At 35.0% G+C, this 17988-nt stretch overlaps 2 protein-coding genes and 1 long non-coding RNA gene across 4 annotated transcripts; 2 read left to right on the forward strand and 1 right to left on the reverse strand.

Annotated features, from left to right (window-relative positions):
- The first annotated feature begins 728 nt into the window (after positions 1-728).
- On the forward strand, positions 729-6850 carry LOC111694749 (vitellogenin). The gene is made up of 3 exons (XM_023463756.1): positions 729-4007; positions 4067-4295; positions 4360-6850. The coding sequence occupies exons 1-3, from the start codon at positions 756-758 to the stop codon at positions 6792-6794; spliced, it is 5916 nt and encodes a 1971-aa protein (XP_023319524.1). The 5' UTR covers positions 729-755; the 3' UTR covers positions 6795-6850.
- Positions 6851-9339: 2489 nt separating this feature from the next.
- On the forward strand, positions 9340-10125 carry LOC111694802 (uncharacterized). The gene is made up of 2 exons (XR_002763717.1): positions 9340-9454; positions 9626-10125. It is a non-coding gene; the product is annotated as an uncharacterized LOC111694802 (long non-coding RNA).
- Positions 10126-10589: 464 nt separating this feature from the next.
- On the reverse strand, positions 10590-17949 carry LOC111718480 (uncharacterized). 2 transcript variants are annotated; one of them, XR_002769053.1, is made up of 3 exons: positions 17688-17949; positions 16833-17007; positions 10590-10866 (listed from the first exon to the last, which is right to left on the reverse strand). XR_002769053.1 is itself a non-coding variant. In XM_023494096.1 (2 exons), exons 1-2 carry the CDS (start codon positions 17890-17892, stop codon positions 16838-16840), a joined length of 375 nt encoding a protein of 124 aa, XP_023349864.1. In that variant the 5' UTR covers positions 17893-17949; the 3' UTR covers positions 16646-16837. The 2 variants fall into 2 exon arrangements, 1 of the variants encoding a protein (XP_023349864.1); XM_023494096.1 differs by lacking the exon at positions 10590-10866 and having other exon boundaries at positions 16646-17007.
- Positions 17950-17988: the final 39 nt, after the last annotated feature.

The raw sequence follows: 17988 nt of genomic DNA on the forward strand, positions 1-17988 counted from the left end.
ATTCTTTGGCAAAAACTCTGATTTACTAATCCCTATATCTATGCAACCAAATATCATAGACCAGTAAAATTCAAGTTTACACCATCAAGTTGCGAAGATATAGGGTTGGCAAATACTCAATTCCTGTAATGAATAGTTTTTAAAGGTCCAACAAATAATTAGGGATTGATATAAGCGTGTATTATAAGTCGAGCACCAGACTTTAAAACATTTATCCTTCACCTCCCCCCCTCCTCCTCATGGTCCCTTCTGCATGGTCTCGTTTTTACCTCCCCCCCTCCTCCTCATGGTCCCTTCTGCATGGTCTCGTTTTTCTGCTTGTTCTTGAAATTCTTGAAATTTTCAGCATCTTTTAAAACGCATCGTGTGACATAATAAGCTCAAAAAAACCGTAGAAAATCTTATGATTTTATAGCTTTTTTAATTCAAGTTAAAACGAAATATAAGATCTAAATATTTATACTATTTAAAAACTCAATAATGATAAACTGTAAAAAATTGGCTTCATAATTTGATTCACATGTAATATGATTGAATAAGAAATATTCATATTAATTTTTCTGAAATTTTTCATACAATGTACTATTTACCCTTTTTAAATAGATATAAAAATAAATGTTAAGACTTTATCTAATGGTGAATAAAAAAAGAGAAATATGCTTTCACAGCACTTTTTGGAACAAAGAAGTTTGCATTATAAAAGCTGATTAATGAATTTTAAACAGCAGATCAAATCTACTTGTTGAGGCAACAAGATGAGATCTCTCTCAGTCCTCTTCCTAATTGGGTGTGTAGCTTCTGGCTATATTCAGCCCCATGGGTGGACTCATTCTCAAGAGTATAGATATAAATACTCTTCCCAAGTTCTTACTGGGATTAAAGAGCTTAATAGCCAATATTCTGGTGTTAGGCTTTTTGCTCAAGTTCGAATTCAGCCTAGACAAGATTCTACCTGCAGAATTCAGCTTGATAACCCAAGATTTGTCAGCTATAATGATATTCTTGAGTGGAGTCAGGATAGACTTGTTTCCTCTGGTAATGAGGAAAATATACCTAGCAACATCAAAACTTGGCTGAAAACTCCTTTCACCGTTTTCCACAAGAGGGGATTAGTTGAAAAGATTCAAACTGAAAATGGAGAACCTGAATTCATTGTTAACATGAAAAAGGCTCTTGTCTCAAAACTTCAGTATGATCTGTCCAATGTTGATTCTCAAAATGTTCAAGGACAAAACAACCAAGTTCAGAGAGGAAACCAGGTTGAGTCTCTTCCCATTTTTAAAAACCAAGAATCATCTGTCCTGGGAAAATGTGAAACTGTATATGCAATTAACAAGCTGCCTTCCTACTTAGTCAAAGAATTTGAAGATGCTGAAAACAAAAGACCCATTCAACAGGCTTCTGATGCTGGAAATGATCATTCTGACAATCAGAATGCTGGATCAAAGGCTTGTGAAGGAAAGGAGTATTTTGAAATCATCAAGACTAAAAATCTTGACATGTGCTCAGATCGCCCAGTTTTCCATAAGAGCTATGGTATCTGGTCTAAGACTGATGGATCTGGAGCTTCTTCTTATCCTTCTTCCTCTTCTCATATCAGAACTATTATCTGTGGATCCCTTCAAGATTACATCATTCGCAAGGTTGTCTCTGAAAACAAAATCATTTCCAGTGCTTCTGGAAGGTATGAAAGCAATGAGAAATTGAGCATTACATCTTTCTCTACCCTTGATCTTGAATCTGTTGATTCAGTCAGAGATGAAATTTCTGAGCCATCTTCACCCAAAGGATATCCATCTTTGGTTTTTGAATATCCCTCTGGAAGTTCAGCAAGCAGCAAATCAATGAGACAAGAACAGAAGCAACAGCAAGGACAGCAAAGTCAGCAATCTGGACAACAACAGGGACAACAAACTCAGTTTGAAGATTCCTTAGAAAAACATGCTCCTATTCCAGATATGACATCAGCTCCAAAGCACTTCATCCCAAGACCTGAAGACCAAAGAGATTTAAAACAAAATGTTGTTGATCTCTTTGCAGAAATCATTGAGTCTGCCGAGCAGATGAATGAAAGCTCAAAGAAAGATAAGGATGTTGCTGCTCTTTCAGTTCTTGCTTCCAGAGCTCTCAGCCAACTTAGCTATAATGAGTTGAAAGAAGTTGAAAGTAATATTCGGGCACAGTATGGAAATGGACGATATGAAGTTGTGATTCAAAAGGTTTTCTTTGACCTCATTTCAATGGTTGCCACCAACCCTTGCATGAAATTGATCAAGGACAAAGTTGTTTCAGGAGAAATCAATCAAGATCCAGCATCCTGGTCCTGGATTCTCTCTAATGCTTTGAGATCTGTAAAAACACCTACTGAGGAGCTTCTCGGAGAATTGGTTGACCTTTTGAAGACAGAAAATATTCAAAAGAACAGAGTTGTCAGAGCTGCTTATGCAATGGGACTTACTCAACTAATTAACAAGGCTTGTGTCGATTCTCAGAGCATAAGGAATAATTTCCCATACAAAATCTATGGACAATTCTGCAACAAAGATATGAATGTCATCAAGAACAACCTTGTTCCATACCTTGCTCAGAAACTTCAAGAATCTTCTAAAGATGACTTATCTACTCTCCTCACATATGTAAATGCTCTTGGAAATTTAAACATTGAAGAATCCACAATAGAACTCCTCAAAGTGGTTGAAGGAAGACTTTCTAGTCCCAGCCATCCAAGAGCTGTTGCTATTTATAAACTTATTAATGCTGCCATGAACAATCCCAGCGTCTACAGACCTGTTTTCAAATCTATTATTGAGAATGTTGCTGAGACTCCTGAGGTTAGGATTGCTGCTATTACTGCTTTGACTTATAGTTCTCCCACTACTGCTGATCTTCAGAAATTGGCTATCAGAACTTGGTTTGAACCTTCCAGACAGGTTTCTAGTTACATTTACTCAACCCTGAAAATGCTGAGCCAACTTCAAGGATCTTTGCCTGAGCTTGAATTAATCAAGGAAAAGGCATCTACCACTCTTTCCCTTGCTAAACCCAGCAAGGAAGGATACCAAAACTCTCGTAATATGCACTTTACCCGTTTAGTCGAAAGCCTTCGTTCTTCAGTTCATCACAAAGTTCAATGGGTCTCCTCAGAAGAATCTTTCTTTCCTAAATCTATCCATGCCAAGGCTGAAATGAGAGGACAAGACAGTAATGTTGAGGCTGTAGAAGCTAACTTGTATATGCAAGGAGTTGAGAATGTCATTGAGAAGCTCCAAGATTTGTATGAAAACCTTAAGGTTCACAGCAACAACCAACAATCTGAATTGAACAATAACAAAAGGGAAACCCAAGAAAAGATGAGACAGCTTAACATTCAAGACAGAGAATATAAGAAACCGGAGGCTCACTTGACTCTGAAGTTCATGGGACTTCAAAAGTTGTACTCCCTGGATGATAAAATGGTTGCTGATATTGCACAAAAAATTTCTTCTGGTATCCTGGAACAAGGTTCACAACTTGAGCAGGAGTTGAAAGGAGAATACATGAAGATTATTGATCTTAATGGAGCTGATTATGCATTCCCAACTGAATCTGGAATGCCTGCATTCATTTCCAGGAGAAACCCTACTGTTGCATATAGCAAATTCCAAATGAGAGCAGAAAGAGTTTCTGGAGGAAGACCAAAAGTTGACTTGAAGGTGAAAGGTGTTACCAACTACATGAGACAGGTTGTTGCTGGTGTTGTGTCTCCCATTACTCAAAAGTTCCATGTTGCTGCAGTTGAAACTTCTGTACATGTTGCCGTACCTTTGATTGCTGAAGTTTCTTATAGATCAAATGGCCAAGTACAAGTTTCCATCAAAAACTCTGAGGAGCCAGAATTCCAGAGAGAAAAAACTCTCTTTGAGTTTGATGTCCACCCATACACCACTTCTCATAGTCTTTCTGAGCTCAAGCCACTTGTAAAGGGCAGTGAAAGGAAAACAATTAATAGCAGACATGCTGAAAAACAGGTAACTTTTTATCTGATTAACTTTTATTTCCCACAATCAAAAAATAAATTATTATTTAGAGAGAACTGAATATTGGAAAACCTTTTGGACTTGATGCCAAGATTCAGGTCAGGACTGAACAATCGGGAATTGACCTTTACAAGCTCTGGGATGATCTGAAGGTTAATGTTCCAATGTTCCTTGGATCTCTACCCAATCCTGTTACATCTAGCAAGAGAACCACAATTGTCATCAGCCACAATCCCCAAAACTCTGAAGTCAAGCAATTGGACTTTTCACTCAATATTGGTAAGCAACAAATATTGAATTAAAAGTTAAAACTCAATTATTTAATGAATTACATTTTTAATAGGAATTGCTTCCAAGGAAGGAATATACCAGCAAACTCAGATTAAAGGAGTTCAATCATTTGACCAAGAAGGAGAAATTCAAAGAATCTGCTCTGAACAGGCATCTAATCAAGACCAAAATACCTGCCAAGAACAGCTGAGACAAAGCATCCAATCTCCTGAAGCTGAAATTGTCAAAACATGCCAAGATCTAAAAAATCTTGAGAACCAGAGACAGCAACAGCAACAGCTGATGCAACAACAACAACAGCAACAGAAACAGAAGATCCAACAAGCTCACCAACAACAACTGAATCAAGCAAATCAACAAGCCGAACAAGAACAGCAACAACAAGAACAGCAGCTAAAACAACAACAGCAACAGCAGCAGCAAGAACAACTTTTCAGCCAATGTAAGGCAGAAAGACAGCTTTGCAAAGAGGAAAGAAAGCGTTGCAATCAAGAGCAACAACAAAGAGGCCGAGACAAGCACAACTGTCAGGTTATTGAAGACCTTTGCAATCAAAGACAGAAATCAAGACAGGCCCTTCGCAAAGTTCTTCAAAAACTGGAAACTGGAAATGCCATCACTATTTCAATGGACACTGTCCTAAGAGGTAACCAGGCATCTCAAAACAGAAAGTTGCAGACCAGAGTCACAATCGGAGAGAAGAAAACCCAAGGAAGATCTGAGGTAACTCAAGTTACCATGAAGATGTCCCTGAAGACTCCAAATATGAGACAACCCCTAGATGCCCAGGTCCAAGCAAATGGCCAGATCAGAAGACCAGCTCAGAAATGGAATAATGATGAAATTCTTGCAGAAGACAAATCTGCTAAAATTCTTATTAACGCTGATTATGGAATGAGAGGAGAAGAAATCAAGACAATCAAAGCATCTATTATTGCATTCCAGTCTGACAGACAAAAGGATTTTGTTAAGGAATCTGATGAGTACAAGAGATGTTCTCAAGATGAGTCCCAGGGTAGAAAACTGACCAAGAGTTGCAAGGAAACAAGACATCATGCTGCTTCCCTTGACATGGTTCATGCTAAATTGTCTCTTCCAAAAACAATTGCTGAAAACAGATATACTGAGATGGTTACTGATCTTGCAAAGATCTACTATCTCCCTCTTCTATCACAGAAAAGCATTGATAACAGACAATCTGGTGATCATAAGGAATATGAAGTTGAAGTTGATGTGTCAGGGAATGGAGAACTTTTGTCTGCTAAGATTTCTGGAAACGGTGAAGAAGTTAGAGTAAAAAATGTTCGTCTTGGAAGTGCTGCCAAGGGCCTGCTCCCTATCTGTACTAAAGATACATTGGCTACCAGAGTTCTTCAGAAAGCGACTTCATTCAATGCTCCCAGCTCTTGTGTTCTTGAGAATCGCAAGGTTAAAACATTTGACAAAATGGAATATGATTTCTCTATCAATGACTGTGAGCATGTTGTATTCACAGAAACATCATCAAGACCCAAGATCACAGTTTCCACCAAGCAGACTCCTGAAAAGCAACTAGTGATTATGGTTGTTGATGGGCACAAGTATGAAGTTGAGATCAAAAAGCAATCTAGACATTCTAGAGAAAACAAAGCTATTGTCAGAGTAAACGGACAAGAAAAGCAGTGGGCTTCTCCAGAACAGCAAAGGCAACAACAACAAGAAGAACAACAACAGCAAAAGCAAGAGCAGCAACAATTGCAGCAGCTCCAGCAACAACAAAATTCCCAGCAACAAAACCAACAATTGCAAAAACTCCAACAACTTCAGAAGCAACAAGCACAAGCACAAAAACAACAATTCCAAGATCTGAAACAAAATGTCTATGATGACCAAGACACTTATGTAGTCAACTTCAAGGATGGAGTCTACTCCATTGTTTCCAAGAAGTATGGAGTTTCTGTTTTAGCTGATGGAGAAAGAATGGAAGTCAAGAGCTACCAACATTTCCTCAGAAATAGAGTCACTGGTCTTTGCGGAGATATGAATGGTGAAAAGACTGCAGATCTCAAATCGTCTAAGAAATGCGTCATGTCTGAACCTAAGCTTTCAGCTCTTACTTTCATGCTTGAAGATGGAAAATGCAGAGGTCTCTTAGAACAAGACAAAGTTGAACTTAGAAGACAAGAACAGGGATGTGTCAGAAGGGAAGAGAACCCTACTAAAGTGTCTGATATCTTCAGAAAATCTCTTGAATCAAAGAGGCAACCAGAACTTCGTCACATTGTTGAACAAACTAGAGGAAAGACCTGTATTTCTAAGGAATTGGTCAGAGTCTGCAATACCAATTATCCATCTGAGGTCAGAGCTAAACAAGCAAGATTTGCTTGCCTGGAAAGTTCCCAAAACGAGGTTTTGAGAAGACGTGCTATTGCTGGGGACCAAGTTGAGGAGCTAGAGAGACTTCCCACTCAGTATACCCAAACTGTCTATGAATCTAAACAGTGTTAAATATCTCTATTTGAGATGAGTTGAGTTTTCTAATTAGAAATAAACTGCATTTTTGATTTGTTTGTTTTTTCTTGGTTTTGAGTTTGATTGAGGTCAACTAGAATTATGACTTTGTCCACAAAAATCCTGAATTCGTCTAACATATACAGCAGCAAATGAATTGTATGAAAATTTATATTTCAAGTAACAAAGCATTTTAATGCTTGTATTGGTCCCTGGTAAAACAATTCTTTTTATGGATAGCTAGTTGTTTACTTTTGGAAGGTAAAGCTTAAGGTATATAAAAGACGTTACAATTAAAAACTTTCATGATGGACACAATTTTAGATTTATGTTAAACATAAATGAATAAAATGCATTGTTCAGCAATGCAAACTTAAGATAGAGTGGTAAAATGCAGGTCTATCAGATTTTGGAGATTTTGCATGTCCACATTTCACTGAGGAGTTCTGCTGATAGTTGCAGAAAGAACAGGCTTGCAAAGTTTTCTCAGGTTCTAGATCTCAACAGGTTCTGCAGCAGTATTGGTAGAGATGAGAGTGTTAGTTTTTTTTCAAGTTGCAGTTCATTGTTTGTTAACAACCCATTTTGTTTTTGTTATTTTGGTATTTAAGTTTTTTGTTTGATTTCTGAATCATTGTTAATTTTTCAACTATTTTGTTTGTTTTTTTACTGAACGCTTGTTTAATAAAAACGTATGTTTAGTAAAAGGTTAGGTAAGGCTGGATTCCCCCCCAAAAAATTCACAAACAATTTTAAATCATTTGTGACTGATCACGTTTTATAAAACACAATTTAGAAATCGTTCAATAAATGTATGACTGATCAATAAATTTGAATGATCTTTTTTGTTCGCTTTCAAAAACTGATCGTTTTTTCCTTTGAACAATCCATTTCGTTTGTTCATCGTCATTCCTTAATATTTCAAAGCAACACCCACATTTTTTGGAGATCTTTCACAAAAACTTTTCAAACACAGAACTACATAACGTATGGTTGGGCTGACAAGAGATCTTTCACAAAAACTTTTCCAACACAGAACTACATAACGTATGGTTGGGCTGACAAGTTGATGTGAGGTCAGTTTTAAGTTGTCACAGCTTTAAGAAAACGCCAGGCGCAACCACATTGTGTCATCATAGTGACATTGATGCCACTCCTGAAGACCTCATATTGACCACTTACTACCACCTGCAACCTGACAGCTATTACAACTTCATATCGTCTGTAAGTCTGTCATCCTTCATAACTTTTACCCCTTCAAGAGCGTAATCCTTTTTCCCAACATTTGAATCGTTCCTCTTAACGTTTACATCCTTCCTCCCAAGGTTTAAACCCTTCCTCCCAAGGTTTACATCTTTCCTTCCAAGGTTTTAATTCTTCCGCCCATGGTTTACATCCTTCCTCTTAAGATTTAAACCCTTCCTCTCGAGGTTTAAACCCTTTCTCCTAAGGTTTTAATCCTACCTCCCAAGGTTTACATCCTTCCTCCCATGGTTTAAACCTTTCCTCCCAAGGTTTAAACCCTTCATCCCAACATTTGAATCCTTCCTCTTAACGTTTACATCCTTCCTCCCAAGGTTTACATCCTTCCTCCCAAGGTTTACATCCTTCCTCACATGGTTTCATCCTTCCTCCTAAGGTTTAAACCCTTCCTCCTAAGGTTTTAATCCTTCCTCCCAAGGTTTACATCCTTCCTCCCATGGTTTAAACCATTCCTCCCAAGGTTTTAATCCTTCCTCCCATGGTTTACATCCTTCCTCCCAAGATTTAAGCCCTTCCTCCCAAGGTTTTAATCCTTCCTTCCATGGTTTACATCCTTCCTCCCAAGATTTAAGCCTTTCCTCCCAAGGTTTTAATCCTTCCTCCCAAGGTTTACATTCTTCCTCCCAAGGTTTACATTCTTCCTCCCATGGTTTAAGCCTTTCCTTCCAAGGTTTAAACCCTTCCTCCCAAGGTTTAAACCGTTCCTCCTGTTTCGCTACTTAGCGATTTCCCTAAAGACCTAATATATATACCGTGTGGTATTCCTCAGGACCGGATCGTAAGACTCCCTTCTCTCAACGCTCTTCATAATAAAAAGGATGATAGTAAGGTTCCGAACGTTTATTTCTCTGAGCCTTCAATCTAAATAAGTTTAATAAACCCACAGAAAAAGCTTTGAGTGACAAATCATACAACTACAATAAATAATTCACTCAGGCATTAAAAAACTGTGGCTAGGAACCAATAAACACATATACAAATATCAATCATATTATAATCAAACCGACAAGCATAAATATATATAAAAATAGTTACCACAGTGATCCCAGAATTCTGAACACGGCTAATACTTGCAAAACGAATAAACATATACTGACATAAATTAGTTACTATTCCGCAAGAAATCTTGCGTCTGCGCAGTCGGACTGTAAACAGTTCCTAAACTAGTTCTTTCACAATACATTCCGTACAGATCTTCAGGGAGAACTCAGAAATACCCAGGGGTGACAAGCAGACTTTCTACACGCAGCATGGCTCGCGTAACACCTCCCAAGGTTTAAACCCTTCCTTCCAAGGTTTACATCCTTCCTCCCAAGGTTTACATAAATTTAATAGTTTCTTTATTCTAGAACCAGATTGAAAAGATAGAAGAAGAAGAACCAGAAGAATATGAGGTATTTTAAATTTCCAAAAATTAAAATTTTTATGTCTGTGGTGATGGATTTTTTCTTAAAATACCTATTTTCATAATCGTTACTTCTAATCCTTAAGATAATTATTGAACATAATATGCAACTTATTCTGTATCTTTTTCTTTGAAAACGGCTAACTTTAACTGTTTTCAGGAACCTATGAGAGCGGAAAATTCAGCGCAAAAAAAGTCCTCAAAACAGCACTAATATATGTATGTGGTTTTATTGCCAAAAAACTCCATACATATATATATATGATTGGATAGACTTAAAATCCAGAGGATCCTTGTTTATTCATTCAAATATCTATTGGAGGAAGTTTAAAAATATGAGAAAATATCTCAAAAAATAAATGGAGAGTCTCTGGATAAAGGACATGATCCTATCGAAAAAATAATTTCAACTATTACTGCAATAAACCAAAGATGGCCTCGGGAGGTTGTAAAACTTTTGTATATGTAAGAAGTATCAGTAAACTGAAAAAAATTTAATGTAAACTTGAAGGAAAATAGTAAAAAAATGTCAGAACACTGAAACAAACTGCTCAGTTTATGTTTTGGAATTATGGTGTGATAAAATTATAAAGCTTGACGATCTGCTTTTAAAAAATAGAATGTATAAAATGTCAATAAATAAATGTATTGAAATATGGATAACATTCTTTTCATTTTTACGCGAATTTTATGTTAGAAGGTTTTATTTATAAATGACTAATATTTAATGTGCATTTCCCGAAAAAGTTTTTAAAGGTGAATCAGGCATACATCTTTATATGGGACACAGTTACGTGGGCAGTCCTGTTAGACATTGAATTATGTTTACTGTCCCTTTTTGCATAGATTCCCATGGAATGAGAACTTGTTTTTGCTTTTATTAAAGCATCCGAATTTTACCATATAACGTTTCGCAATTTGAATATACTCTTGGTTATTATCATTTTCTCTCCTGCATAAACTCGCAAGCACCAAATATTCTTGCGTTTTATAATAATTATTCATGTCTACGATAGTTATATATCTTATTATCCCCCCTCCCGCATAATTGATGTTTTGCCCCCTGAATTCTTTGTTTTGATCTCCTCCCACTGCAGTACACAGATTCGACGCATCAGATATGGCGGTTCCTGGTATATATATTTCTTGACCTCAAGGATCAGTGTTGGGTCCTGCTTTGTTAGTATTGTATACAAATGATATGCTTAATACAATAAATGGTCTGTTAAGTCTTTCTGCAGATGATACAGGACTGTTTTTATTGAATAGTAGTTTACCTTTTCAATCAACAATGCTGAAAATGAACTAAAAAATGCATCTCCTTGGTTTAAATCTAATATATCTTACTTTAAATGCATCTCACAGTGAGGCTTAACCCGTTCAAGGCATGAAGTTTGAGCTCTAAACATGAAATTAATTCTGTGCTAAATAGGGGGTCAAAATGTAAAACATCAAAATTTGGGACCAAGGAAATCCTGATAAAATCCAATTTAAGATTTGGAGAAATTCAGGTTTCAGTCCTGATTTCACAGATACTTGACAGTTCAATATATTCTTGCACGACCATTTCAGGACAAATATGTATAAGTACCACTCTTATTATTTTTGGAGGGTCATACAAAATGATGTTTCGTCTAAAATGCCTTCGACTGGCAGTTTCTGCGCTAAACTTGCAAAATTTAGATTAGGATGTTCGGATGTTTAAGTCAAAGGTTCAAGCGATAAAGTCCATGATTTAGATGATAAACTCTACAGTTTAGATCTTAAACTCCATAGTTCAGGTGATAAGAGTTAAGGGTGGTTTAGGAGATAAACTACCATTAGTTTGAAGGAAAATTGCATTGTTTTAGTGATAAACTCCAAGGTTCAGATGATGATCTCTAATCAATTCAGGTGATATCCATTCCATCTTTGGGATTCTTGGTAGTTATGTCTTGAATGAGGTGTTCCCTGAATATGTCTTGATGAGTTTATCATCTGAATAGGGCAGTCAATCATGTAAACCTAAAAGTTTATTATCTGAACCTAGAAGTTTATCATCTGAACCTAGAAGTTTATCATCTTAACCTAGAGGTTCATCGTCTGAACATAGAAGTATATCATCTGAACCTAGAAGTTTAACATCTAAATGGAGAAAGGTTAGAGTATAGAATACTGATAGGCAATGTGTACAGGGAAATTGTACAGTCCCCTCAAAATTTGACGAAAAGGTCAACATGTACATTTAAAGAAGAGGGGGATTTTTATAGACATTATTTTAATTATGAATCAAAATTTAGAGAATAGTTTTTAAGCCTTTGGTCCCTAAAGGAACTGTAGACGTAATATTTAGTTCATAGAGGGCCACTGTAAGCTTTGTAATATTAAAAAAAAATGAGTAAGATATCCATATTTTTAACTTTAAAAGTAAGAGGGACTGGCAAAAATGGCCGGAATTCAAACACTTTACAAGCTAGCAAAACGACGATATCTTCCAAATTATTGAGCAGACAAAGATTTAAAGAGTACACTTGTGAGTCGGGCACGCCCCTCTTTAAATGTAGGGTAAATTAAATTTATTACGATAAACACTTCAAGTTTTTGAATCTTGAAAAATTCCATTATATTATCATATACAAAAGTTTTTTGTCCAAAAATATTTTTCTTGTGCTCCGAATTTTTTTATTTTTTTTTCTCACGAGCAATTTCTATTTGCATTCATATCCATGATAAAAATTTAACATCCAATATGCCTCTGTTTATGTGATAAGTGAGTTTACTTGGAATGAAAGACCAAAAACGGAAAATTTCTGTTTAAGGTCTTAACATTTTGTAGATTATTATTTAAGAGATTCGAAAAAAAACGGGGAATATGAAGAAACTAAATAAAAAAAATATTTTATAACAAAAATATTGATATCCACAAAACTGCCTAATCCCATTCGTAAAACTTAAGACAGGGTATTGTTCTGAAAACCAGAACCAGGTTAGGCAATTTTGTGAATATCAATATTTTTGTTGTGAAAATATTATTTTATTCAGTTTGTTTATATTCTTAATTTTTTCGAATCTCTTAAATCAAACTCTACACAAATGTTAAGACCCCATAAAAGGAAACTCGGGAGTTTTGTCCAATTCTATTTTAAATTTCGGGCTCTCAACTATGACAGATCTTTTAATTTTTTTTTGTTTTGTAAAGTTGTTAAATAACTTTTAAAGTTTATTAGCTATAGGTGAGTTATAATTATTTACAATTACTTTACAGGGAAGTTAAGGGAATTTTACTTTACCAAGGAATCACAAGACTAATTTTCTCTGGATGTTTTGTAGACAAAATTGGTTGAGGGAACCCGTGGTTGAGTAAAATTTTAATTTCCCAAAAAAGTGGTTGGACACAATTTTATCGTCTTTTGAGATGAAAATGCACGAATTTTTGTCAGAAGACTTTGCAGAACAGGTGGTTATTTTACAAAACTGTCCCAAGGGACGTTAAGTAGCCTAACCTCCCTCTGTTTGGGGAATCATAGGTCGGTTATGAGGGTCAAGGGCGGTAAAAATCATTATGAAAACGTAAAAATTGTTGTTTATAAAGTGAATATGTGCAGACTGTAGAATTGTTAATCTTTTTCCTTTAGACTTGTTTGTATGCTGCAATTAATATATTGTTTTAAATAAATTTTCCTATTTTAAATAATTAAGCAAAATTGCGTGGAGGAAGCTGGGGTTGCATAGGCTTACTAACATCTCGCCATATAACATTTTGCAATATAACATTTCGCTATATAACAACTTGCCTAAGCAACAACTCACCGAAGTAAAATTTCACTATATAACAACAGCTATATATAAATTTTTAAATTGAATTGTAGTGTAAATGAAGTTATACCAGAAAATCCCCAAATCAAAAACCGCAAATACAGTAATTCCAACAATGTCGGGAGTACTGTACGCATCTACAAGTCAGCGGAGGTTGGCATAAACAACTTCTCCTAAACTAAATTTATATCTACTTTTATATGTTTCTATGTATTCATCAATATAGCTGAACAATGTTTTATAATTTTATAAAATTACATATACTTTCTGCTAACTACTAATAAACAACTACTTTCTACTAAATGAAATTTATTATTTTGTTTTTTGTTTTAATATGTCGAGTTGTTATATAGGCTAGTTGTAGTTACTATTATAAAGATTTATTTACACACAAAGATATAAGTAAAAATGGTGTAGTTTAAATTTGTTTAAATAATTTGAATATATAGTTTTACAAAAGAAAAAAGAAAAGTATGCAAAATTATGCACAAATAGGCGACATTGATCATCATTCATTACATAACATATTTATCATTTCAGTTATTACGTAATCATCGAATCCTTCAACATATAAATAAATATAAAGGTAATTTATTCAATAAATAAGGCATTTAGTTCTTACATTTTTCGATTCACATATTTGTACTAAATTTGAGTTTAGTAGCTTTAGCAAAATTTTCACAAGTTTTCACTATTTCATGATGACCTGTTCTGCTATGAGAAAGCTTAGTTTTATTATCTGCATATACCCAGATGCCCGTACAGACACCCTGGCATCCAATCGTTGGAAAGAGTAATAACTTGATAACATTGTCATTGTATATACAGAATAGCACAGGGGAAGAAACTGCTCCTTGTCTGACTCCATTTTGTACATTGAAGGTATTTGAGAAAGCATTAACCCATCTAATATTGCATTTTTGATTTGAGTAAATGAACATTTAACACCTTAATGGTAGAGGTGAAACACTCCTCTCACTCCCCCCAGCTGCACATTGTAGTACTGGCTAGCTTCTGAAACCCAAACTGAAGTTCATCTGTGGTCAGCTTATCAGAGTTTAGAAGTAATATCAACCAGTCAAACCATTTTAGAATCATTGATAGCAATGTCATCTAAGTTAACCCTTCACTATGGGCACTTTGTGGAAATTTATATATAGGCGAGTTGTTATATGGCAAAATGTTACTTAGGCGAGTTGTTATATAGCGAAATTTTATATGGCGAAATGTTATATAGCGAAATGTTATATGGCGAGATGTTACTAAGCCGTTGCATAACTTAGAACCCCCATTGTTATTTATAAAATTTCAGGTTTAGTAAAAAGATTTTCAGATGCATGAATAGTTATATATTATTCCGGTAATAATGATTTTCATTTTCCAATTAATTTTTTTTTCAAAATGATTTTTGTAAATCAATGCAGAACACATATTGGCTGTCCCAAAAAGCAAAACAATTAGAAGCAAGGGCGGTTCTAGGATTAGGCCAGGAGGGGGGGGGGGGACGGTAAAAAAACGTTTTTTAACTCCATTTTTTAAACTGGTTTTACTGTTTGATTACCTAAAATTAATAATTATAGTTTTTTTACTAAAAAACATTAAATTAATATTTATCGAAGATTGTGCTGAGATGAACTCGGGAATGCATGACATTTTGTCTGGGCTTTAGAAAATGATAATATCTCCCTCATTGTACTCAGCTTTCGTACTAAATTGAACCAGGGAAGAAAAAGATTGCAGATTTGATCACTAATTAGAGCTGTAATTGGATAAAATGGTCTACCCTCTGTAAACTATAACCCCTGAGATTGTACAGGTTATTGTAAACAAACAAAGTTGTGTTGCGGGGTGAATTAGTAGATACAATTGTCTACATTTTATTTATTAACTCATCTGGCTGCAGTACAAAGTACTCAAACCATTCAAACGCTCTTCGGGAACACACATATTGTTCACTAAATCACAATCAATTCAACATACAATTCAAAAAATTCTAAAACTTAAGAAAGTGTTTTAGGACAAAATAATATACTCCTGAAAACACAGAAGCAACGCCTGGACGAAAAAAAGGTGTGATTGGAAGCAATAATGGTGAATTGTGACGTCATTTGTGGTGCGGAAAAAAAATGGTGTGGCGTGCCTTCCCCTGCTCATCACACAGTAAAACATCTGCTAAAAATGCTAAACTTTATAGCAAGATTTATGCAATATGCTTCCTTTTGTCAAAGACAATTTATATAGATATTTTTTTCTTTCCCTTGCGAGATATTGCAAAGCTTTACATTAAAACAAAAATTGTCCTTTAAACTGGAAGAATCTTAAAAAATAAAAAATATGTTATCAAATTGAAATTAAAGAGTTAATCCTCTTCAGTTTTGATGTTTAGGCATCTTGAGCATTTCAAAAATACCGGTTTTACTGTTTGATTGCCTCAATATGTTTTTTACTAAAAAACATAAATTAATTTTATCGAAGATTTTGCTGAGATGAACTCGGGACTGCATGACACTTTGTCAGAGAATTGATTTAAGGAAAATTAAATAGTTTTCTATGAAAAGATGTTCCTGGGTCTAAAAGGTGTACTTCACAAATGTGTGAAGTACATCTGCATTATGGAAACAGTTCAACAAAATGGCGGTTTTACACTTTTTCGAGTTTATTCCTCTCTATACTAATCTATTCTCTTAAATCTTATTAACTGAATAAAAAACAGACTGCTGAACCAGATTTTACCCACCGAAACCGAGTTCATTTATGTATTACAGAGTTCAAATTTGTTCAGTATACAAATTCTCTATTTGCCAAATCTTGATCAAGACAAGTATAAATAGCAGAAATATTAGAGAATACATAGATCTAATAAAGGCTAGAACATGCGAAGGTTCCATTGCGTACATTGAGTACATGATCAATAAACACACGTCTGTATTCAGGGATATTTAAGGACCCTTTGGATATGAAATACTAAACCTTCAAAAATAGACTAAAATCATAAATTTTACGTTATAAGTTAAAAGTTAGAGTATTTCTTAGAAAATTGTAAAACTTAACCCCTGAATGGTTATTGTATATAACAAGTGGTCTTAAGATGGCAGTCAAAAACCTTTTGTTGAAATGTAGCATGGGGTGCCAGGACAAGGATAGGCCTGCTTTGCCAATCTTGTAAGAGCTTATTAGCAGATTGTAGATGTAAATCTAGTCTGTGACAAAAACATTTTATAGAATTGCATTCAACACAATTATTTTCGCATTATTTTTGGACTAATATGAACTGAGTTTTTACAACAAACTAAAATTGTCTAACCTTCTGATATTTTAAACTTAGATTTTTTGATCCACAATAATGGGTTTCAAAGATATAGGGATTAGAAAAATCTATAAACAAAAAAATTGCAATGTCTAAAATTAGCAAAATTCAGCACAAATTTTAATTGTCAAAAAAATATAGAAGAAAAATACTAAGATATATTTATGCACGCTTAAATACCTAAAATCATGAAATTGTGAGTAAAAATAGGGGATAAAAATTCTTTTACTATTTAACAAACGTTTTAATGAATTTCTAGTAATACCTGGCTCAGGAGGAGTAGCTCTTACTCTGAGGTGTATCAGAACTCCTCTGTAGGAGAACAGAACTCATCTGAGGTAGAGAAGAACTCCCCTGAGGTAGAACAGAACTTCTTTGAGGGAGGGCAGAATTACTCCAAGAGGGAACAGTTGAAGTCTGTTCATGACTCAGAAGAATGTCTAAAAAATATGAATGAAATATTAAAATACATTTTTTTAAAACTTTCATTTTAAACCCTCCTGATGATATTAAGATATTGAAGCACCCTGTGTTCTGTGGAAAATTCGTTTACGAAACAAATAATTTAGGGTTCTCTTATAAGTGCACTATGGACTTATACTACATTAAGGGAAATTGCTAGAATTCAACATATTTTAAGGAATACAACAATATCTTTTAATTTAAAAGTGTTTAGAATCGTGATAACTCCTATGTGCAGGGAGGGCTTTGGGTATTTAGGAAAAGTCAGAAAATTTCAACAGCCTCAGACCAATACTTTTTTTGTTATGTAGAAAAAACTACAGGGGGTCTAATAGACCCCCCCAGCAGGAATAGGGTTAAGCAACATACAGTGAACTCAGGAATAGTAGGAAGATTTTGAGGATCAAGTTTAACTTAACCATGAAACACAGCGTTTGTGCAGTGTAAAAAGACCCATTTCACAAAAAAAGTTATTTTTAACATATTTCAGGCCTTTTTAAGGGGGGGGGGGTAGGGCGGGTCGCCCCAACTAGACCCTTAAGGATTTAAAGCTGCCAGCCTTCATAGGAATGAATGAAATTACATTTATATTAGATTATTCATTAGAACAATATTAACCAAATCCAGTATCCGCCCCTGTAAATAAGTCAAGACTCACCCTCTCCATTATCTAGCTGTTCCTGTTGATGTGGATGGTGGGGAAGATGGAGACTGGGAACAGCGTTATAACTTAACTTTCGTCCGCAAACGTATTTGTTTTCAAAATGTTTTGCACAGACAACACTAAATTTTCCCGGAGTCCAGAAACCTGGCCTTCCTGTGAAGTTACCTGTTATTCTATAGTATACTGCAGAGCGTCCCATATCATATTAGATTATCTCCAATCTTTAACGCCAAAATACGCACATAATACTCGAAAAATCTAGCACTTTCTGCATAAAGAAAATTCTATTAGCCTT

This window comes from Eurytemora carolleeae, unplaced genomic scaffold (genome assembly GCF_000591075.1).
Source record: "Eurytemora carolleeae unplaced genomic scaffold, Eaff_2.0 scaffold22, whole genome shotgun sequence".
NCBI classification, from domain to species: Eukaryota; Metazoa; Arthropoda; class Copepoda; order Calanoida; family Temoridae; genus Eurytemora; species Eurytemora carolleeae.